At 44.6% G+C, this 25,590-nt stretch overlaps 1 protein-coding gene across 9 annotated transcripts in view; it reads right to left on the bottom strand.

Moving 5' to 3' along the window:
* The window catches only part of LOC147105921 (semaphorin-3A-like), a 553,051-nt gene that overhangs the window by 138,248 nt on the left and 389,213 nt on the right, over nucleotides 1-25,590 (bottom strand). For 8 of the 9 annotated variants that reach the window (XM_086010848.1, XM_086010841.1, XM_086010844.1 and 5 more), the window contains one exon: nucleotides 15,765-15,884. The exons of the other annotated variant lie outside the window; for it this stretch is intronic. In XM_086010848.1, the coding sequence (XP_085866974.1) occupies nucleotides 15,765-15,884 (120 nt within the window). The remainder of the gene's footprint in view (nucleotides 1-15,764; nucleotides 15,885-25,590) is intronic. 9 annotated transcript variants of the gene reach the window in all.

The raw sequence follows: 25,590 nt of genomic DNA, 5'->3' as shown, positions 1-25,590 counted from the left end.
TCATCATTAGCAAGCTAGGAATAATCAATTGTAACCAGCCGGTGATGGGGGTTTTGGAGAGATGTGGACCGGGGACAATAGTGACCTTTTCTTGTTAATTACAATTAACAGAGTAATTACAAACATGTAGAAACATTTCTTTAACCAAGCTTTGGGTCCCTCTCCTAATCTCTGCTTCCGTGGCTCCCTGTCCAATCCTTTATTTGCACTGTGAAGTGCCTAGAAATAGTATTTACATGTTAAAAAACGATATAAACGGAGGTTGTTCTTCATATTCTGTTTTTGTCAGTCATTGATATTTTTCTTCCTTGATGAGCACCTGGGCATGTGTTTTGTTGAGTAGTTTTGCCGTGTTGCTGAGTAGTTTTGCCGTGTTGCTGAGTAGTTTTGCCGTGTTGCTGAGTAGTTTTGCCGTGTTGCTGAGTAGTTTTGCCGTGTTGCTGAGTGGTTTTGCCGTGTTGCTGAGTAGTTTTGCCGTGTTGCTGACTGTGGTATTAAGGTTGACCCATATTGTTGACTCGGTATTTAATGACTTGTTTAGTGTTGCAGACTTTTTGTCAAATATGTCACCATTTCAGCTAACTCCACGTACCTCACGGGTAATGTTGCAACATCGGAAGAATGCCAAACGGAAATCATCACAACATCCTGGTGTCAATTCAACCATGATGTGATTCAAAAAACACATTTGACAATAGTGCATTAAAAACTCCATCTGTGGTGTTATACTGTCTATTGTACATATGCTAAACCCTCATTAATTGACTCAAATGCAAATGCTATGCTGGTAATAAAGCTACTTGACTCACACACCAAACTATCGTGTCACAGTCAACGCTACATTTATCTTTCACCAATCCCATCACATAATGTGGGAAATATTTAATGTATGAGGATTGCTGTCAAGGGTACATTGTAATACTAATCTATTTTTATGTCTATAATTCTCTGTGCATAACTAGATAATTTCTCTGTACATACAATGCACAGTTGTAGTATAACTCTACCTCATCAACTCTCTTAGGAAAACTATAACCATCGCTAGACAACTAAAGTGCTCTGCCACCCAACGCAAGGAGAAAGAATAAAATGCTCTTGGCAGTTATAATAGACCTATTAAATTAACATAATAATTAAACACTAACATGCATTTATACTTTATTATTTTTAATTCAACTTTAATTATATTTCATATCACACTTCTGTTGTACATAGAACACCCAGTGCAAGGCTGAAAAAGATATAGTGCATTTAAGGGGTCGGGAATGGTAGCGTAGTGGTCGTGTTACTGGACTAGTGATCCAGAGACCTGGGCTAATGATCCAGGGACAACGAGCTCAAATCCCACCATAGCAGCTGGAGAATTTAAATTCAACTAAATAAATCTGGAATAAAAAGCTAGTAACAGTAATGGTGACCATGAAACTACCGGATTATCGTATAAAACTGGTTCACTAATGTACTTTAGGGAAGGGAATCTGCTGTCCGTACCCAGTCTGGCCTATGTGTAACTTCAGACTGACAGCAATGTGGTTGACTCTTAACTGCCCTCTGAAATGGTCCAGCGAGCCACTCTGTCGTATCAAAAAAACTGCTATGATGGACTCCAGTGGTTCAAGAAGGCGGCTCACCACCACCTTCTCGAGGGCAACTAGGGAGGGGCAATAAGTGCTGGCCTTACCAGCGATGCCCACATCCTGTGAATGAATACATTTTAAAAAGTGGAAGCTAGATAAGAAATAGACGCTTATGCTGATAGGGTGCTGAGGTAAGGTGGGTGGAGGCTTGAGTGCAGCATGGACCAGTTGGGCCGAATGGCCTGTACAATGTAATTCTTTGAAGGGATTAGTGCAGAACATCCTGTATTGATATTCATATCTGTATATATTTATTACAATCATATGATTGTGTGAAGAGTAAAATAATTCATCAGTGTTTCAGTGTACTTTCAATATTACTAGTGTCCTTGAACATTTTACATTGTACATCGGTATCACCGAGGTGATCAAGCTGAATGAAACGCTCCACAAACTGTAATGTTAATATTCAAATTATGGCAACAAGATGAAATTAAAAGAATGTGACAATGTTTTAATTTAAGTTTCTCATTCAAAATAAACTGTAATTCAAATACGTAACATTAGAATAACCAAAGGTTCTTTTGAAATAGCTGCACCTTGTTCTGGAACTACTCTGAGTGACTGGTCATAGCATTGACTTTGATCATCTCGCCACCATTGGCACTGATTACAATATCACTTCCCTTCTTCCAAATTGATTTTTTGCCCCGTTATTTTTCTTCCTGGTGTTAGAGTCCCTCACATCATTCACCTGTTTCCAACCAAGAGGCCAAGCAGCAATAAACCACCAGGCCCCAGACAGCTTTAAAACATCTAGATGGCGCCTCAAGGGTCCTCCTAAGTTACAGAGCTGTGGATTTGTACTTGACAGCTGAAGTGATGGCTGAAGCAAGTGGACCGCGCACAAGGGAAATTAGTTCACAAAAGAACGGATACTAAAGGAAAACTGAATTCTAATTACTTTGGAAAACAGCCTAAATTTGTAAAGCTTCATGCTTCTTCTGATTACTGTGGTTAACTAGAACGACACATGCTTACAAAGCCAATTTTTACCTTAATAGGACAGAAACATAATAAAAAGATTACAAACCTATTCAAAAAATGGAAATTATTTAATAGAGCATCAAAATGCTGCATTAGAAAAAGAAATTAAGGCTACTGGGAAATGTCGGGACATATTAAAGAACGGTCCCCTGCTCACTGCGCAACCCTTGATTATCAAAAAACACTCAAGTATCAGAATCAATGCTCGTGTCCGCTGAACATTTTACGTTGTAATTACTGACTTCCAGTTATCGCAGCTTTTCATTAACCAAACTCATTCTTTATTTCTGAAGCAGTGTAATTGAAAATGCACCAGAACAAATGCCTCTTAAAGCTTGATAACTTAACTCTTTGAATACTGAAAGGACTTTTAAGGGTTTTTTCCAAAAGCAGCACGCTATATAACATCTGGAAAAGTATTTTTCTGGAAACATCTGGTGAGTAGTGCTACAAAATAGAACTACGGCGAGATAATAAACATTGCTTAATTCATAGGGGATTGGGAATGACTTCTTTTTAAGTAAATGTAAAAGTGTATCTTAGGGAAATGAGAAAGAAAACTGTATTGTGTTACTCAATTCACCTGACCAGGCTCAGTTATTGGTTCAATACAGACTAGCGGAGTCCCAGGTACTGTTGAGAACATTGGAATATCTGGGGTCAGGGTGGGTTGAACTCATTTTAATGTTTGGACAGGCATCATATCTTTTATGCCTGATTCATCATTGAAAATTAAATTCACACATAGGAAGAGATTCAACATGGCAAGAACGATTCCAGGAATTAAAAAATTAAATTAGAATGACTCACATTAACCAAGCTTGTTTTCACTGGAGAAAAGAAGAGTGGTGACATGCAGACTAGTCTATACTTGACTCAAATGTTGATCATAAAACTAGAGGGCGGGAGAACAGAATTAACAAGCTTCAAACACAGTTATAAATTGGAAGGATGGTTTTTCCCCACAGAAGGGCAGTTTTGTGGAATAAACTATCATAGTCAGGAATGCTTTGTTGACTAACTCCCATAGATAAATGTGCAAGAACAATAGTGAATTTTAGATTGTGAAGTGCAGTCCGATATGATGAAATATTCTGTGGAAATATTCTTGTGCTGGTCGGACCACTGAAATGCAATCTGAGGAACGGAATTGGTTCGGCTGAACAATGTAGATTTTTGAACAATGTAGATTTTTGAACAATGTAGATTTTTGAACAATGTAGATTTTTTTGTGCCATACTTTTGTTCATGAAAACTCTGCTCAGGAAATTAATCTGCATCAGGATAAAAAGAACCTGGAATGTGATTTTTATTTAATAGACGATTGCTTACAGCTTACAATGAAGCAAATTGTTGGAAGAATCAATTGAAACAAAGTGTTGTGCCAAGCTTAGGAAATGGCACAAAGAAGCTTTGGGCTATAAATTCACCGTGGCCAGTGGCGCAAAATGGATGATAGCGAATCAGCCACCGGTTTGGTACTTTGTCTGATTTGCTTTTCCATTGACTTGTGTTCAATTACATTACTGTCCCTTTCCAACTAAAGTCACCCTATCCTTCAAAAACCTGAATAAACTGCATGAATGCATAAAATGTTTGACATCAACATCATTACCCGGCTAGACAAGAACAGAAAAGATAAACAGAACCTGCATTTACAGAGTGCGTTATCAAGTCTCTCAGAAATATCCAAAAGCACTTCACATACAACAAATGACTTTGATGTACAATAATTGTTGTTATGTAGGCAACCACAACAGCCATTTGCGCACAGTAAGGTCCCACAAACAGCAATACGATGAATGACCAGTTAATCTTTTTGTTGAAGGAGGAATATTGGACAGGATACCAGAAGAACTCCCTACTTTTCTTTGAGTAGTGCGTACTTGAACAGATAGATAGGGCCTCAACTTTCACATCTTATCTGAAGGGCGCAGTGACTCTCTCAGTACTGCGCCTCTGACAGTGCAGCACTCTCTCAGTACTGCCCCTCCGACAGTGCAGCACTCTCTCAGTACTGCCCCTCTGACAGTGCAGCACTCTCTCAGTACTGCCCCTCTGACAGTGCAGCACTCTCTCAGTACTGCCCCTCCGACAGTGCAGCACTCTCTCAGTACTGCCCCTCCGACAGTGCAGCACTCCCTCAGTACTGCCCCTCCGACAGTGCGGCGCTCCCTCAGTACTGCTCTTCCGACAGTGCAGCACTCCCTCAGTACTGCCCCTCCTGACAGTGCAGCACTCCCTCAGTACTGCCCCTCCGACAGTGCAGCGCTCCCTCAGTACTGCCCCTCTGACAGTGCAGCACTCCCTCAGTACTGCCCCTCCGACAGTGCGGTGCTCCCTCAGTACTGCCTCTCCGACAGTGCGGCGCTCCCTCAGTACTGCCCCTCCGACAGTGCGGCGCTCCCTCAGTACTGCCCCTCCGACAGTGCAGCACTCCCTCAGTCCTGCCCCTCCGACAGTGCGGCGCTCCTTCAGTACTGCCCCTCCGACAGTGCAGTGCTCCCTCAGTACTGCCTCTCCGACAGTGCGGTGCTCCCTCAGTACTGTCCCTCCGACAGTGCAGCACTCCCTCAGTACTGCCCCTCCGACAGTGCAGCACTCCCTCAGTACTGCCCCTCCGACAGTGCAGCGCTCCCTCAGTACTGCCCCTCCGACAGTGCGGCGCTCCCTCAGTACTGCCTCTCCGACAGTGCGGCGCTCCCTCAGTACTGCCCCTCCGACAGTGCGGCGCTCCCTCAGTCCTGCCCCTCCGACCGTGCGGCGCTCCCTCAGTCCTGCCCCTCCGACAGTGCGGCGCTCCCTCAGTACTGCCCCTCCGACAGTGCGGCGCTTCCTCAGTACTGCCCCTCCGACAGTGCAGCCCTCTCTCAGTACCACACTGTAGGCTATGGATACAAGTCCTGAGGTGGGGTTTGAATCCACAACCTTCTGGCAAAGAAGTGCGAGTGCTACCGGACAAGGCAAGCTGACAATTGCTAACTGATGATAATTAACAAATGTTCTGTTGATATGAATTTTGAATGTGTGGCTGGGCTCAGAAGTCGAGCCTATTATCTAACTTCTAAAACAATATTCAGTTGCCAAAATATAGAAAAAGTTGTCTGTCCATAGTAATATTTCACATCTACGTTTATGGAAATTACTTGTAAGTTTTTGCCAAGGCTAAGTGTAGTTTTAGAAATCTTTTTTCATGAAGCATTGCTTTATTATGCAAAGAGGGAGCTCTGATACCCATATCATAGTAATAGTAATTGAAAAGCAGGCATTTTCAATTTACTTTAATAATCTTCTGATATGTTTGTGGCTGTAATTGATAAATCCCCTCAAGCTGTCTGCCTGTGGCTGCAGTGATCATTATGAACATGTCACTGTGTAAGCTTGGTTAACGGAGGGATGGCCTGACACAATTAGCCTGCTCCGCCTGCCTTTTGAAGAGTAATTTTCTGCTAAATAAGAGAAGTGAAATGTGCATCCATTGATACAGAGATCAAACACTTGGCACTGTTTAATGACAATAGATAGCAATGACAGCCAATGAAATCTTAGAATGGAGCACACTGCTGCTCACAATCTATGAACAAAAGACAATTGTTCCATTATTAGTGAAGTTTTCTGGAACGGAATTGACACAAACTTATATTATGCGCATCAAACAAAACACCAGAAGGCTTGACTTTAGTCTGAACTTGAATTCAGGTTTTTTTTTCCGGATGGCGACAGGAAAGCAAACCCAGTCTGATCCAAGAAGCATTTGGCTCACAGACCCTTGTCCATATCGCCGCGAAACTGCAGCATTACCCAGGGGTGAAATAAACTGGGAAATTTGGAAGGCAAGTTAAGCAACTGAGGCTGAATTTTTCATGGATAGCAATAATAAATAATGTTTTATAACCATTTCAATCTGTTCCTCTGAGGAAATGGATTTCAACTGAGGACAAGCGACAGCTTCTTTATCTAGAATAATGAGCACCATATATCACATTCATTATAACAACCGAAGTGCCTTTTAGAATGATTCAACAAAAGCATGACTGGTAAAAGGTAGAAGATCAGTATCTAGTGCTCTTTGGGATCAAATAATAGGCCATGGATCCTAATTAGCCATTCAGCAGACTCCCGGCACATTGTAACCCCTCTTCTTCTTAGGCAGTCCCTCGGAACCGAGGATGACTCGCTTCCACATTAAAAATGAGTTCTCAGGTGACTGATGAGTCCAATGGGGGACCTACAGTCTCTGTCACAGGTGGGGCAGACGGTGGTTGAAGGGGCGGGTGGGTGGGGTGCTTGGGTTGACATGTGCTCCTTCCGCTGTTTGCACTTGGCTTCCGCTTGTTCCCGGCGAAGAGACTCGAGGTGTTCGGCACCTTCCCGGATGCTTCTCCTCCACTTTGTGCGGTCTTGGGCCAGGGGCCAGGGATTCCCAGATGTCAGTGGGGATGTTACACTTTTTCAAGGAGGCTTTGAGGGTGTCCTTGAAGCGTTTCCTCTGCCCACCTGGGGCTCTCTTGCCGTGTCGTAGCTCTGAGTAGAGCGCTTGTTTTGGGAGTCTCATATTGGGCAAACGGACGATGTGACCCGTCCATCGGAGCTGATCGAGCGTGGTCAAAGCTTCGATGCTGGGGATGTTGGCCTGAGCAAGAACACTGACATTGGTACGCCTATCCTGCCAATGGATTTGCAGGATCTTGCGGAGACAGCGTTGGTGGTACCTCTCCAGTGCTTTGAGGTGCCTGCTGTACATGGTCCATGTCTCTGAGGCATACAGCAGAGTGGGTATTACTACTGCTCTGTAGACCATGAGCTTGGTGCCGGGTTTGAGGTCCTGGTTTTCAAACACTCTCTTCCTCAGGCGACCGAAGGCTGCACTGGCACACTGAAGGCGGTGTTGGACTTCGTCATCGACGTCTGCCCTTGTTGACAGTAGGCTCCCGATGTATGGAAAGTGGTCCACGATGTCCAAGGCCTTGTCATATATTTTGATAATCGGGGGGCAGTACTGTGTGGCGGGGAAAGGTTGGTAGAGGACCTTTGTCTTACGGATGTTTAGTGTAAGGGTCATGCTCTCGTACGCTTCCGTGAAGGTGTTAACGATGGTTTGGAGTTCGACCTCCGAGTGAGTGCAGATGCAAGCGTCATCTGCATACTGTAATTCGATGACAGAGGATGGGATGACCTTGGATCTGGACTGGAGGTGATGGAGTTTGAACAGTTTCCCATTTGTTCTATAAATTAGCTCCACTCCAGCAGGGAGCTTACTGAGGGTGAGATGGAGCATTGCCGCAAGAAAGATCGAGAAGAGCATTGGTGCGATGACACAGCCTTGCTTGACCCCGGTCCATACATGAATTGGGTCTGTGGTGGAACCGTTGGTTTGTCACCATCCTCCACCGGCTTGCATGTCGTCGTGAAGCAGGTGGAGGATGGTGACAAACCTTTGAGGGCAGCCAAATTTGAGGAGGACACTCCATAATCCCTCAGAGTTGACAGTGCCAAAGGCCTTTGTGAGGTCAAAGAAGGCCATGTACAGCGGTTGGTGTTGTTCCCTGCATTTCTCTTGTAATTGGCGTGTGGTGAAGATCATGTCCATTGTGCCCCTTAGTGGGCGGAATCCGCATTGCGACTCTGGGAAGAGCTCTTCAGCCACTGGGAGAAGGCGATTGAGGAGGATTCTTGCGATGACTTTCCCTGTGGCAGACAGCAGGGAAACTTCTCTGTAACCATTGCTATTCTGTGTCTCACTTATGTTTATTTATAAGAATGTTTTAGTTTTATTTAACACTTCCTATTTATTTGTCCCATACAGTGATGACTATTTGCCTGTTGAAAAGAACTTAATACCGAGTGGTATCCGGGGCCACAAATTAGTGAAGAGTGATGGACTGATCTTGAATCATGATTTTACTCATCAAGTTAATACGTTCACTGCCCTGATAACAAGAAGGGAGAGAACACTACAGAAAGGAAATGTGCAATGCCACCACTGATATGTAAATAGGAAAACAAATGTCATTGAATTTATCCTCAACAGAACCAAATGGTCCCACATTCACACGCAACAAAGTTGATTACTGGACTCCTTTGTACTCCCTTGATCACCAAAGTCAGACCTCAGGATCAGTCTGCCATGAATCTTATCACTCATGAAGAGCTGACTCATGAAGTAACACTGGGCGGCCAGCTGGTGGTGCTGGCCAAGGAGTATAAATACTCGGGCGTGGGCCCAGCTTGCTCAGGATGTTTCTGTAACCAGGAACTAGTGATGTAACTAGAATCTCATGGTTGTGAAACAGTTGATTAAAGCCTTGTTTTATACTCAAACCAAGCGCTCAGTAGTCTTTTTACATCACAGTCCATCACTGTTCACTAATTCACGGTCCCGGACACCACTCGCTATTTAGCTTTATTCAACAGGCAAAGACTCATCATATGGGACAAATAAATAGGAAGAATTAAATAATACTAAAGCATTTTTGTAAATAAACATTAGTGAGACACAGCATAGTAATGGTTACAATGTGCCGAGAGTCTGGCCTATTATTTGATCCCAAAGAGCGCTAGATACTGATCTTCTACCTTTTACCAGTCATTCTTTTGTTGAATTATATTATGAGGTTGTTCCTATAGATTGTTTAGGGTTGACTGAACAAAATCATGTTCCCGGTTGGGGGGGTGGGGTATGTTGCCCACCCAGAGCGCATGTCCAGAAATCTTGGATTCCATCACTACCCATTCTTTCTTCATGCGCCCGCCATACCCGAATATCCCCTTCTGTTGCGTGAGGCTCATAAAAATCGGCCCTTATGGGTTTCTCTGTACTTTTCCTATACGCAGGAACGATTTTCCTCTGTGCTTTCCTGTATGTAACACTTCCTCCCCTCTGCATCCTATTGTGTTGAAATCACCTCACCATATCCTGCTGTCACTCATCTTTTACACAGGATCTCAAAACTGTGACGCTGCCTTGCTGCTTTTAATTACTGCTTCCTGATGTATCTTTTGTTGAGGTCCTGCACTACAGGCATTGACCCCTTATCGAGGTTTCGCAGTGAAATAGAAATTAAAAAATAACCAACTCAATGCACCAATTGATCTTTCCTAGTAGATTACATAGTACATTAAAATATATATTATGTGGGAGTGGGGTTCTGCTGCTGAATTGGACAGTTTGATACACAAAATAATTTCTAATCAATTGAGGACATATTACTTTATGTAAATTCATTCTTTTTCTATTTTTCAGAATGTGGCCCCTTTTTCCCACTGCCATCACAGATAATGGGCTGGATTTTCAAAGGGCCGTGGAGGCGGGATTGGAGGTGTGTGGGTGGTTAAAATCCCGAAATCAGGGGGCACGAACCCATCCTTCCCCCAACCCGCCTCCATGCCAGTTTCAAAGGAGGCGGGTACCCGCCCCACACTGGGACCCGCCTCCCCGAGGCGGGAAGGGATTAACAGGTAGTTAACAGGCAGTTTTTAGCCTAATCCCTATTTTTAATGCTGAAGTGTGGGATTCCCGATGGCTCCAAACCATGGCAAGTTTGCGAGGCGGGCTGTCGGGTTGAAGGACTTGGAGGGGTCGAGATGTCAGTGTTCAGGTAAGTGATGTGTGCATGAGTGCAAAGGTAAGTGTGTTTGGTATGTCTAAAGTGTTTAAAGAAGTTTAAATTACCTTTTCTTACCTTTTCAGCCTTCCTTCCTTTAGGTCTCAGGAGTCCCTCATCTCACCGGCACAGAAAGCAGAATGGCTGTGAACTGTCAAAAGTGACAGCCTTCAGCTTTCTGTGCAGGAGAGATTTCTAACTGAGTCTGTGGAGAAGGACTCATGTTAGAAGTAAGACTGTCAGTGTTTGACAGCTTCAAACAGCTGTGAAACGCTGATATTTCATCTGTCAAAACCTCTTGTCAGATGAAATTTCAGTCTGTGACATCACCTGTTGCCGGGTGGTCCTTAATTGGCCTGCTGAGCCCGCTGGGTGGGTTCAACAAGGTCAATCAAGTTAAAATCACGTGGATTGGCCACATCTCGATGGAGGCGGGACTACAACCCCGAAAGTTGTAGTCCCGCCTCCTCAATGAAAATCCAGCTCATTATGTTTGAAGGATGTTCAGAATCAAGACCCAACTCTCACTGTAGAGTTCCAGTTTGGGGGCAGTAAAGGGCTCAGTACCATATTAGTACAGGAAAGCATAAAGAACACCAGGGGGCACAAAGAGATGGAGGGGCAATTGGGATGGATAGAAATAATAGAAAATCAAAAAAGGCACAATACCCTAATGCACAATTAGCATTCGTGTTCTGCCCTGGGAAACTAAGAAAACACAGAGAAAGAAGAACTGGGGATGGAGTAAAGGAAGAGATGGCAACAAAAAAAAAACAGGAAATTGAGGAGGCAGAGAGAGAGGGTGGAAAGAGCGGACAGCACAGGGAAAGACAGAGAACAGAAAATAGAGGCAGGAAGCGAGTGGGAGGGGAGACTGGAGTGCACAAGGAGAGGGAGTCACAGAGGTAGATGAAAGGAAAGAAGATAACGGCTTCACGGGGTATAGTGGCAATAAATGATGATCGGGTCAACAGTGTTTCACCTGTCTGTGAAAATTGAGATTTTGCTCATCTTTTCTATTTTCAAATGCATTGGACAACCACTTTAAGAGCTTTCAACTATGTTTTTTTTCACCAGAAACTTTCGCAGCTTTATAGAGTCTTTTCCAATTTTGGTGATTTTGCTTCATATTTGTATTTTTAGAACACTTCACCCCTTAAAATAAAAACATTCATTTCTTTGGGTTTAGGAGGATAATAAGCAGATGAAATATTAAAGGGGATCATTAATCTCGAGGAGAAGTTCTTCCAATACAGGTCATTCTTGCCATTAGGTTTTCTGAAGAAAAATCATAGCAAATACCCATCCTGTGAGCGATATTTGTACTTTTAATCTGTACAAAGCAGCATTGAGCGGGATTGATCATTACTGGCTGGCAGTTGGCAGGCAGGACTGGTCCAGATGCCGATTCCAGGATTCCCCGTGGATCTGCTTGCTGATATGTGTTGCTGCTACGTCAGCAGAATAGCTCCCTGCAGAGGCAGAAACTTACAAAGTAGTGGGTCTCCTTGGGAGGAGGCTGGAAAGCAGGTGAAAGATACCAGGATCTCCGACCAGACAGAAAGGTTTATTTCTGGATTTTTCTTTCAGAATACAGAGCTAGGGGCACTCTCTGTTGAAACGACTACAGTAATGTCCCCCCCGCAAGGTCAATTGCCCCCCTTTGCTCATTATCAACCTGGCTATTTTCAAAGATTTCTCCAGTCACTGGCAGACGCTTCTTTTACTGGATTGTTCTGCAATAAGTGCTTTCTTTGTGGCGCTAAGATTTAATATCGCATTTACAAAAGCACTCCAGGGTAATCTGTGACTGGGATACCGATAATAAAACTTACATCGGTTCGTAATTTCAAAATATACAATTAACTCAATGTGAGGAGACTTCCAGGTGGAATGTAACAGGTGAAGGAGTCAAACGCACATTCCTTCTGACATTGAGTATAACATTGAATAGGTCTGACGGAAAATTGCTCCCTCTGCAATATTAATCACCTCTACAATCAGCAGGCTGTTTCTATAATTGGACAGGCTTGGCACAGGATCAACATACATCATCCCGTCCTTTGAATTTTTAAACCAGGCGTTACAGGTGTTGAAACAAATCTTTCTCTGAAAGCCACATTGATTGAATTTTGCTGCACTAGTTAGCAGAAATCCTGCTCCAAACCACATGGCCTGCGTATTTCTCCCTTTTTTTAGTGATCAAGACTAATTGTGCTGAAACACATTACCACAGTAATGTTAAAAGTAAGATGTATTTTCCAAATGTGCCAATATATATTGCTGCCATCTGTGCTGTACTTAGGATGTGAATGTCCTTTCAACTGCTGGGCAGGAGATAAAGAGAAAACACTTTCTGATTCTGGCACACTGTACGCCAGCATCCTCGCTACAATAAAGGCATGGCTTTTATCTGCTTTTGCACTTGGCAGCCTATGATATCCCACCCATTAAATGAATAACGGAAAATCATGGGCTGGTGAGTGTGAACTGGAAACTCCCAGAGCGTAAATAGAATTGATTCTTTTTTTTAATGAAATATGCTGAGCCACAACTTTATTAGATAAACATTTTCTAACCATAACACACAGAATTCAGAAGAAACTTCTTTACCCAGAGAGTGGTGAGAATGTGGAACTCGCTGCCACAGGGAGTGGTTGAGGTGAATAGTATAGATGTATTTAAGGGGAGGCTGGACAACATATGAGGGAGAAGGGAATAGAGGGTTACTCTGATAGATTTAGATGAGGAAAGATGAGAGGAGGCTCGAGTGGAGCATAAACACCGGCATGGACTGGTTGGGCCGAATGGCCTCTTTCAGTGCCGTAAATCCGATGTAATCCTGTGTAATTATAGAAGCTCATGCCAGCAGATTCTGTCCTGTTGTGGTGATTCACTGAGAGTGGAATTGACACTATGCGCCGGAACTGTGGGTGGTGTTGTGTGGTTTATCAGCACAAAGTACTATTTTGGGAAGGTATTTACACTCATTTCCCTTTGCCACACCACAGAAGTGGAAAACGCCGGTCAGTATCACTGCTTCCCTATTGTCTGCCTCTTGTGACACCACTGCTCTGCCCAAGCCTCTCCCAATGAAACTTGCTTTAGAGCGAGTTAAATACACAGACAGCAAACTTTAATCTATTTTCAACTGTTTAGTGCTGATTGCCGTATTATTATTGCCTTCTGATAGCAGGTAGTGCCAAGCAAGCACCGAGCCACTATCTCTCCTTATCACCCAAAATCCATCACATTGTACAGCAGGGAATCAGAGAGTCACAGGGGGCGACTTTGTGAATGGGGGCACGTTGGAGGCAGGACTGCTGCTTGTCGGGTTTTAGTCCCGCCTACATTGATCTGTGGCCAACCCACGCTATTTTCTCTTGATTGACCTTGTTAAGCCCTGCCCAGCGGGCTTAGCAGGCCAATTAAGGTAAAGCCCGTTACAGAGAACGTCAGCGTATGAATTTTCATCTGTCAAAAAATTTTTGACAGATGATTTGTCATCGTTTGACAGCTCTCTGAAGTTGTCAAACAGTGACATTCTCTGTAGTTTGATGAGTTCTTGAATTCAAGACCTCATCAAACTTCTTTCTTTTACAGGAATGAGATGGTTGTTGCATTGGAGAATGAAACGGCCATCTCTCACCTGCAACACGGAGGTGCGAGACTTTCCGCATACAAACCGACTGCAGCCTGCAGGAAGAAACAAAGGTAAGTACACTTTTACTAACACATTGCACTTACCTCAGATACTCACCTCTCCACTCTTGCACCCATCACTTACCTTCACACCACACTTTTGCACCCCCTGCCCGACCCCCGCAGTCCCAGTACTCGCTTCGCTGAGCTGGCGGGTTTTGGAGCCTTTGGGAAGCCCGCGCTTGTGAGGGCAAAAAGGGGATAATCCTATTTTCTGCCTGTTAACTATCTGTTAACAGGCAGTTAATAGGCTTTAATCCTTTCCCACCTCCAAGGAGATGGGACCCGGCGCGGGACGGCAACCCGCCTCCCGGGAAGATGGCATGGAGGCGGGTTGGGGGCAGGTTGGGGGCGGGTTGGGCACCCATCCCAAATTCTGCCATTTTCCCGGCAGTCTCGCCCTCCATACCCGCCTCTCCAGGACTGGCAAAATTGCCCCAAAAGAGTCATATGGCACAGAAGGAGGCCATTTGGCCCATCGAGTCCGTGCCGGCTCGCTGTAGAGCAATCCAGTCAGTCCCATTCCCCCGCTCTATCCCTGTAGCCCTGCAAGTTTATTTCTCTCAAGTGCCTATCCAGTCTCCCCTTGAAAACATCGAGTGTCTCCGCTTCCATCACTTCCATTGGCAGCGAATTCCAGGTCATCGCCACTCGCTGCATAAAAAAGTTTTTCCTCACATCCCCCCTGTATCTCTTGCCCAAAACCTTAAATTTGTGTCACCTAGTCCTTGTACCATCAACTAGTGGGAACAGCCTTTCCCCGTCTAGCCTATCCAAACCCGTCATAATCTTGTACACCTCTATCAAATCACCCCTCAACCTCCTTTGCTCTAATGAAAACAAATCCAGCTTCTCCAATCTGTCCTTGTAGCTAAGATCCCCCATCCCTGGAACCATTCTGGTAAATCTCCTCTGCACCCTCTCAAGGGCCTTCACGTCCTTCCTAAAGTGTGGTGTGAGTGATTGCACGATGCCTCCTCACAGGGAGGCAAGGGGAATCAATCAATACACAAGACACGAGGGTACTCCTGTCACCTGCTAGTGGCTGGTTTAAGAGTGCAGGCTACTTCCCTGCCCAGCAGTGGGAGAATGGTACATGGCAGGAAGAAACCGAAAAGCAGGGAGAAATAGAGCAATGCTGGGGAACAGAAAACCTCACCATTCAAACACACTCAGGACCTCACTTCTCACAGCTCAGACTCCACAACACGCAGCAGGCACATGTGTGAAGAACGGTCATGTTCTCACGAGATTGCAGATGACAGGAGCTCATGGAACAGCCCAGCACAGTGCCCCCAGGAGAGGAGGTGAGAAAAGCACAATGATTGACAAGTTGATTACAGGAAATAAATCATCTGATGTCGGCACATCTCTGTGAAGCATAATCCAAATCTTTGCTTTTGTTGTGTGCCTCTATTTATATGAAGAACAAATCGGATTTAAGCTTATTGCAAAACTGGATAGCTGGTTCCTTTGTCCAATCCCCTGTTTTTCTTCATATACAAACTGCTTTCTCAGTCTATTCACTGCATTACTTTACTGGACTTTACTGTGCCAGTGTTTATCAGACACTATTGTGTTGAAGTCAACAGTCGAACAAACATGAATCGAAAATGAAGCACTTGACAACAATGAGCCACATTACGACATGACGATGACAGACGTGTAATAACAGTATCTTTGATGTTCGGTCTTCACCCAAGTCTATTAAACTCATAATAAAATATGAGGAGTGGCATACTTTGGGGCCAGACACGCTTCTTTTATTAGACCTATAAAAAGTGCATTAGAAGAATGGATAACAGGTGTAGGAAAAGGAAAAGGTTTTTTTTACCTCAGGTTGATGACCAACTTCAATGTAGGCACAGACTGGGTGAAAGGCGCCAGTTCCACAGACGTACAAGTGGGTCTGGTTAAAATGCTGCAGAGCCCTGATGAAATTAGCACATTCTTTCTGCATGAGAGATAACATGAAAGAAATTCAGGCGATCAGTCCAAGTTATTACACTGGAGCTTTCTTCATCTCAAATTGTTTTTTGTATGACACTGACGGTTTCTGGAGCTGCTGTGTAAAATTCTGGAAACATTTAAAGCTTTCTATTTCAATAATAAGACAATCTTGCAATAAACAATGCACGAGGCTGTGTAAAGAAGCTGGAAGATTTCCAGAATTATTACCCACAGTGCCTTCTGAACGAAGCAAAATCACAGCTTTCTGAAAACTCGTGTTGAATGGATCATCGTTCACAATGTGGCACAATGAGTCTTACAGTGCACGCACAGTGCAAACACCGCAACAGGAATATCAAATCGCTATAATTTTAAGAGAGATAAAAACATCTAACTGCCTTGGTCTGGCTGTCTTGGAACCGTTATTTACACAGATTAACCCCCTCCTACCCTAAAACATCAGAATTGGAAACGCTATCTATTTATGTGTAAGAAAAAAATAATTGCATCAATTATACAGCGATCTGGGATTTTATTCTGGGGCTCGGCTGAGCTGATGCAATGTAAAATCATTCTGCAGACCCTGCAGAACATCTTGTGGACATGGCCAGCTGATAGATTGCTTACACAATGGCCGGAATTTCCTGAAAACTTGCGGCGTAGTAATGGCACATCTACACTGTACGCCATTATTACATTGGAGATTTTCCAGGAAATTATGGCGTAAGTGATTCACACCATTACTTACGCCACGTCAAACCTTCTTGGCACCTTCTCCGAGACAGTGCAAATGTAACTATTATAGCTCCGCTCCTTAGAAAATAAATGGCAATCGCGAATTTGCTGCATTGATCGCTGTTACCTCTTAGACTGAACTAGAATGTGCTGGTGAGGTGTCAGCAGTGGGATTTATAATGAAGAAATAGAATGGCAAAATTGCATTCAGAACTTCAACAAGTTCAAAGCAGCACCAGCTTACTAAGAGTTAAAGTAACGTCACGGCAATATATTTGGTAGAACACTCACACATTTATCGCTAAACTGCAGAGAGGTTCATGCTATAAATGTATTTGCAGAGGCTAGATATAAAAACAATCAGTTATTATTTTCCTTGCATCGCTGCTTGTGTTATTATAAAATAACAAATAACCTCGCGGGCATCCAAGGCATTGGGACAATGGGTTGATCCAGGTGATGATTAGAAACTGCTGAAGCATTGAGCCACAGATATTTCTTTGGATGATTCAAGCAGTGACTGTTTAACACCAGCAAAGTGCCATCAATGCGCCTGTGGGAGTGTTGACCATATCACAGAATAGTCTCACCTGAACTTTCATCCAGTCTCACCTGAACTTTCACCCTTTTCTAGACAGATTTTTATTTTTCGCGGGCACAAAGGCTTTAAAAATAAGTACATATAACTGTCAGCTTTAAAATACCACATTGGCAACTTTTCTAAACATATTTTATTGATTATCTCTTGTTGAGTTTCCACCAGAACCAGTGACAAGACTACAAAGGTTCAAATGTTTAAATGACTGTTACAATTACAGTCGAAACATTTATTAGCTAAATAGAACTGAACAGTCCTAACCAGAACCATTTGGTTGTGCTACTGTTACATAATGCTCTCCCAGTCTTCCATTGTTTGGTTAAATATTATACTATATAATGTACCATATGCTTGGAAGAGTATTCCGCATGCCCGATATGAGACTCCCAAAACAAGCGCTCTACTCGGAGCTCCGGCATGGCAAGAGAGCCCCAGGTGGGCAGAGGAAACGCTTCAAGGACACCCTCAAAGCCTCCTTGAAAAAGTGCAACATCCCCACCGACACCTGGGAATCCCTGGCCCAAGACCGCACAAAGTGGAGGAGAAGCATCCGGGAAGGTGCCGAACACCTCGAGTCTCTTCGCCGGGAGCAAGCGGAAGGCAAGCGCAGGCAGCAGAAGGAGCGCACGTCAACCCAAGCACCCCACCCACCCGCCCCTTCAACCACCGTCTGCCCCACCTGTGACAGAGACTGTAGGTCCCACATTGGACTCATCAGTCACCTGGGAACTCATTTTTAATGTGGAAGCGAGTCATCCTCGGTTCCGAGGGACTGCCTAAGAAGAAGATTCTCTTCTCTATTAGAACATAATGAAGTATGGAGGACAAACAGACCATTAATCCTGCTCCTTCTACAGATGATGTATTATCTGCCTTATCAAAGATCGTATTCCACCCATGTACTGACCTGAGGGGAAATGTTCCATAAATACTCCTGATTCACAAGTTATTGAGCAGAGTATTCATTCTCACATCTTCAAACTCTGCGGGCCATAACTGAAACCAACCACTCTCAAAATGCCAACCTCAATGGCACTCTGCTTTGTGTAGAGTCTGATCATCTCCATCTCTACCTATCATTAGAACCTCCAAGCCTGTTTCCGTTCGGATATCGACCTAGCTCCCTTTTGAAGCCCAGCACCAGCTGCTTTTGCTTGGAGCCTGTTCCATGTATCCATTATTCTGTGGACAAAAAAGTTTCCAATTTCTAGTCTGATTTAAACTGGTTAATTTTAAACCCGTGTCCTCTAGTTCTGTGCTCAGATATTCATCAAATAATTTACATTTACATCCATATTTCCCAAACAATCTTCTTTCCTCCAATTAAAACAAGTTCGATTCTGTGAGTCTGTCCTGATAACTTTGAGCGCTAAGTCATGAAATCATTGCTATTGCTTTTTCCTGATCCACCTCCAGTGTCCGGAACATCAATAGACGCTCAGCGAGAAACAAATCATATTGGTATAGATTTAAGAATTACAACATTTCAAAATGTTCATTTTGTTTCTACTCTACTTGATATCAGAATGGGCAACCACCATAATTTAGGATGATTTTCAAATGTCACCACACCAGCACGATTTCAGATCTACTTGCCACGATTTTTGTCATGAGCAACTATGCACACATAATGAAAGGCTACAATCCACTCCAAAGCTGTGCATTTAAATTGTTGTCATTTCTACACACAGGAATGCTGGATCAGGGGACAAAGAAAGTGCTACAATGCTAAATAAGATAGTATTCGTGGTTAGTTCTCAAAGGAATTAGTATTCAGTTGTTAAAGTGCTAAAGTTGGCCATCCCATCAACATTCTACATCGGCTGCATTTAATAGTGCCCTGTTACATCATCAAAACATCTGGCAACTTCAGCTGATGAACTACTTTTGACTGCAGTGACTGTTCCTCTGTGTGTAATACCCCACAGCACAACATCAGCAGAAAAACCACTGTGTGTAATACCCCACAGCACAACATCAGCAGACAAACCACTGTGTGTAATACCCCACAGCACAACATCAGCAGAAAAACCACTGTGGGTAATACCCCACAGCACAACATCAGCAGAAAAACCACTGTGGGTAATACCCCACAGCACAACATCAGCAGACAAACCACTGTGTGTAATACCCCACAGCACATCATCAGCAGAAAAACCACTGTGGGTAATACCCCACAGCACATCATCAGCAGAAAAACCACTGTGTGTAATACCCCACAGCACAACATCAGCAGAAAAACCACTGTGGGTAATACCCCACAGCACATCATCAGCAGAAAAACCACTGTGGGTAATACCCCACAGCACAACATCAGCAGAAAAACCACTGTGGGTAATACCCCACAGCACAACATCAGCAGAAAAACCACTGTGGGTAATACCCCACAGCACAACATCAGCAGAAAAACCACTGTGGGTAATACCCCACAGCACATCATCAGCAGAAAAACCACTGTGGGTAATACCCCACAGCACAACATCAGCAGAAAAACCACTGTGGGTAATACCCCACAGCACATCATCAGCAGAAAAACCACTGTGGGTAATACCCCACAGCACAACATCAGCAGAAAAACCACTGTGGGTAATACCCCACAGCACATCATCAGCAGAAAAACCACTGTGGGTAATACCCCACAGCACAACATCAGCAGAAAAACCACTGTGGGTAATACCCCACAGCACAACATCAGCAGACAAGCCACTGTGTGTAATACCCCACAGCACAACATCAGCAGACAAACCACTGTGTGTAATACCCCACAGCACAACATCAGCAGACAAACCACTGTGGGTAATACCCCACAGCACAACATCAGCAGAAAAACCACTGTGTGTAATACCCCACAGCACATCATCAGCAGAAAAACCACTGTGTGTAATACCCCACAGCACAACATCAGCAGAAAAACCACTGTGGGTAATACCCCACAGCACAACATCAGCAGAAAAACCACTGTGTGTAATACCCCACAGCACAACATCAGCAGAAAAACCACTGTGGGTAATACCCCACAGCACAACATCAGCAGACAAGCCACTGTGTGTAATACCCCACAGCACATCATCAGCAGACAAACCACTGTGTGTAATACCCCACAGCACATCATCAGCAGAAAAACCACTGTGTGTAATACCCCACAGCACAACATCAGCAGAAAAACCACTGTGGGTAATACCCCACAGCACAACATCAGCAGAAAAACCACTGTGGGTAATACCCCACAGCACAACATCAGCAGAAAAACCACTGTGTGTAATACCCCACAGCACATCATCAGCAGAAAAACCACTGTGGGTAATACCCCACAGCACATCATCAGCAGAAAAACCACTGTGGGTAATACCCCACAGCACATCATCAGCAGAAAAACCACTGTGGGTAATACCCCACAGCACAACATCAGCAGAAAAACCACTGTGTGTAATACCCCACAGCACATCATCAGCAGAAAAACCACTGTGGGTAATACCCCACAGCACATCATCAGCAGAAAAACCACTGTGGGTAATACCCCACAGCACAACATCAGCAGAAAAACCACTGTGTGTAATACCCCACAGCACAACATCAGCAGAAAAACCACTGTGTGTAATACCCCACAGCACAACATCAGCAGAAAAACCACTGTGGGTAATACCCCACAGCACAACATCAGCAGAAAAACCACTGTGGGTAATACCCCACAGCACATCATCAGCAGAAAAACCACTGTGGGTAATACCCCACAGCACAACATCAGCAGAAAAACCACTGTGGGTAATACCCCACAGCACATCATCAGCAGAAAAACCACTGTGTGTAATACCCCACAGCACAACATCAGCAGAAAAACCACTGTGGGTAATACCCCACAGCACAACATCAGCAGAAAAACCACTGTGGGTAATACCGCACAGCACAACATCAGCAGAAAAACCACTGTGGGTAATACCCCACAGCACATCATCAGCAGAAAAACCACTGTGTGTAATACCGCACAGCACAACATCAGCAGAAAAACCACTGTGGGTAATACCCCACAGCACAACATCAGCAGAAAAACCACTGTGTGTAATACCCCACAGCACATCATCAGCAGAAAAACCACTGTGTGTAATACCCCACAGCACATCATCAGCAGAAAAACCACTGTGGGTAATACCCCACAGCACAACATCAGCAGAAAAACCACTGTGGGTAATACCCCACAGCACAACATCAGCAGAAAAACCACTGTGGGTAATACCCCACAGCACAACATCAGCAGAAAAACCACTGTGTGTAATACCCCACAGCACAACATCAGCAGAAAAACCACTGTGTGTAATACCCCACAGCACAACATCAGCAGAAAAACCACTGTGGGTAATACCCCACAGCACAACATCAGCAGAAAAACCACTGTGTGTAATACCCCACAGCACAACATCAGCAGAAAAACCACTGTGGGTAATACCCCACAGCACAACATCAGCAGAAAAACCACTGTGGGTAATACCCCACAGCACAACATCAGCAGACAAACCACTGTGTGTAATACCCCACAGCACATCATCAGCAGAAAAACCACTGTGGGTAATACCCCACAGCACAACATCAGCAGAAAAACCACTGTGGGTAATACCCCACAGCACAACATCAGCAGAAAAACCACTGTGGGTAATACCCCACAGCACAACATCAGCAGACAAACCACTGTGTGTAATACCCCACAGCACATCATCAGCAGAAAAACCACTGTGGGTAATACCCCACAGCACATCATCAGCAGAAAAACCACTGTGGGTAATACCCCACAGCACAACATCAGCAGAAAAACCACTGTGGGTAATACCCCACAGCACATCATCAGCAGACAAACCACTGTGTGTAATACCCCACAGCACAACATCAGCAGAAAAACCACTGTGGGTAATACCCCACAGCACAACATCAGCAGACAAACCACTGTGTGTAATACCCCACAGCACATCATCAGCAGAAAAACCACTGTGGGTAATACCCCACAGCACATCATCAGCAGAAAAACCACTGTGGGTAATACCCCACAGCACATCATCAGCAGAAAAACCACTGTGGGTAATACCCCACAGCACAACATCAGCAGAAAAACCACTGTGGGTAATACCCCACAGCACAACATCAGCAGAAAAACCACTGTGGGTAATACCCCACAGCACATCATCAGCAGAAAAACCACTGTGGGTAATACCCCACAGCACAACATCAGCAGAAAAACCACTGTGGGTAATACCCCACAGCACAACATCAGCAGAAAAACCACTGTGGGTAATACCCCACAGCACAACATCAGCAGAAAAACCACTGTGGGTAATACCCCACAGCACATCATCAGCAGAAAACCCACTGTGTGTAATACCCCACAGCACATCATCAGCAGAAAAACCACTGTGTGTAATACCCCACAGCACAACATCAGCAGAAAAACCACTGTGGGTAATACCCCACAGCACATCATCAGCAGAAAACCACTGTGTGTAATACCCCACAGCACAACATCAGCAGAAAAACCACTGTGGGTAATACCCCACAGCACATCATCAGCAGAAAAACCACTGTGGGTAATACCCCACAGCACAACATCAGCAGAAAAACCACTGTGGGTAATACCCCACAGCACAACATCAGCAGACAAACCACTGTGGGTAATACCCCACAGCACAACATCAGCAGAAAAACCACTGTGTGTAATACCCCACAGCACAACATCAGCAGAAAAACCACTGTGTGTAATACCCCACAGCACAACATCAGCAGAAAAACCACTGTGGGTAATACCCCACAGCACAACATCAGCAGACAAACCACTGTGGGTAATACCCCACAGCACAACATCAGTAGAAAAACCACTGTGGGTAATACCCCACAGCACAACATCAGCAGAAAAACCACTGTGTGTAATACCCCACAGCACAACATCAGCAGAAAAACCACTGTGGGTAATACCCCACAGCACATCATCAGCAGAAAAACCACTGTGGGTAATACCCCACAGCACATCATCAGCAGAAAAAACCACTGTGGGTAATACCCCACAGCACATCATCAGCAGAAAAACCACTGTGGGTAATACCCCACAGCACATCATCAGCAGACAAACCACTGTGGGTAATACCCCACAGCACAACATCAGCAGAAAAACCACTGTGTGTAATACCCCACAGCACATCATCAGCAGAAAAACCACTGTGGGTAATACCCCACAGCACATCATCAGCAGAAAAACCACTGTGGGTAATACCCCACAGCACATCATCAGCAGAAAAACCACTGTGTGTAATACCCCACAGCACAACATCAGCAGAAAAACCACTGTGGGTAATACCCCACAGCACAACATCAGCAGACAAGCCACTGTGTGTAATACCCCACAGCACAACATCAGCAGAAAAACCACTGTGGGTAATACCCCACAGCACATCATCAGCAGACAAGCCACTGTGTGTAATACCCCACAGCACAACATCAGCAGAAAAACCACTGTGGGTAATACCCCACAGCACAACATCAGCAGAAAAACCACTGTGGGTAATACCCCACAGCACAACATCAGCAGAAAAACCACTGTGGGTAATACCCCACAGCACATCATCAGCAGAAAAACCACTGTGTGTAATACCCCACAGCACAACATCAGCAGAAAAACCACTGTGGGTAATACCCCACAGCACAACATCAGCAGAAAAACCACTGTGGGTAATACCCCACAGCACATCATCAGCAGAAAAACCACTGTGTGTAATACCCCACAGCACAACATCAGCAGAAAAACCACTGTGGGTAATACCCCACAGCACATCATCAGCAGAAAAACCACTGTGTGTAATACCCCACAGCACAACATCAGCAGAAAAACCACTGTGGGTAATACCCCACAGCACAACATCAGCAGAAAAACCACTGTGTGTAATACCCCACAGCACAACATCAGCAGAAAAACCACTGTGGGTAATACCCCACAGCACAACATCAGCAGAAAAACCACTGTGTGTAATACCCCACAGCACAACATCAGCAGAAAAACCACTGTGGGTAATACCCCACAGCACAACATCAGCAGAAAAACCACTGTGTGTAATACCCCACAGCACAACATCAGCAGAAAAACCACTGTGGGTAATACCCCACAGCACAACATCAGCAGAAAAACCACTGTGTGTAATACCCCACAGCACAACATCAGCAGAAAAACCACTGTGGGTAATACCCCACAGCACAACATCAGCAGAAAAACCACTGTGTGTAATACCCCACAGCACAACATCAGCAGAAAAACCACTGTGGGTAATACCCCACAGCACAACATCAGCAGAAAAACCACTGTGTGTAATACCCCACAGCACAACATCAGCAGAAAAACCACTGTGGGTAATACCCCACAGCACAACATCAGCAGAAAAACCACTGTGTGTAATACCCCACAGCACAACATCAGCAGAAAAACCACTGTGGGTAATACCCCACAGCACAACATCAGCAGAAAAACCACTGTGTGTAATACCCCACAGCACAACATCAGCAGAAAAACCACTGTGTGTAATACCCCACAGCACAACATCAGCAGAAAAACCACTGTGTGTAATACCCCACAGCACAACATCAGCAGAAAAACCACTGTGGGTAATACCCCACAGCACAACATCAGCAGAAAAACCACTGTGTGTAATACCCCACAGCACATCATCAGCAGAAAAACCACTGTGTGTAATACCCCACAGCACAACATCAGCAGAAAAACCACTGTGTGTAATACCCCACAGCACAACATCAGCAGAAAAACCACTGTGGGTAATACCCCACAGCACATCATCAGCAGAAAAACCACTGTGGGTAATACCCCACAGCACAACATCAGCAGAAAAACCACTGTGGGTAATACCCCACAGCACAACATCAGCAGAAAAACCACTGTGTGTAATACCCCACAGCACAACATCAGCAGAAAAACCACTGTGGGTAATACCCCACAGCACATCATCAGCAGAAAAACCACTGTGTGTAATACCCCACAGCACAACATCAGCAGAAAAACCACTGTGTGTAATACCCACAGCACAACATCAGCAGAAAAACCACTGTGGGTAATACCCCACAGCACAACATCAGCAGAAAAACCACTGTGGGTAATACCCCACAGCACAACATCAGCAGAAAAACCACTGTGGGTAATACCCCACAGCACAACATCAGCAGAAAAACCACTGTGTGTAATACTCCACAGCACAACATCAGCAGAAAAACCACTGTGGGTAATACCCCACAGCACAACATCAGCAGAAAAACCACTGTGGTGTAATACCCACAGCACAACATCAGCAGAAAACCACTGTGGTGTAATACTCCACAGCACAACATCAGCAGAAAAACCACT

This window comes from Somniosus microcephalus, chromosome 17 (assembly GCF_052327205.1).
Source record: "Somniosus microcephalus isolate GS21.2 chromosome 17, FLI_Smic_1.0, whole genome shotgun sequence".
NCBI classification, from domain to species: domain Eukaryota; kingdom Metazoa; phylum Chordata; class Chondrichthyes; order Squaliformes; family Somniosidae; genus Somniosus; species Somniosus microcephalus.
Note: the sequence above shows the minus strand (reverse complement) of the source record. Positions and strands in the feature narration are given on the sequence as shown.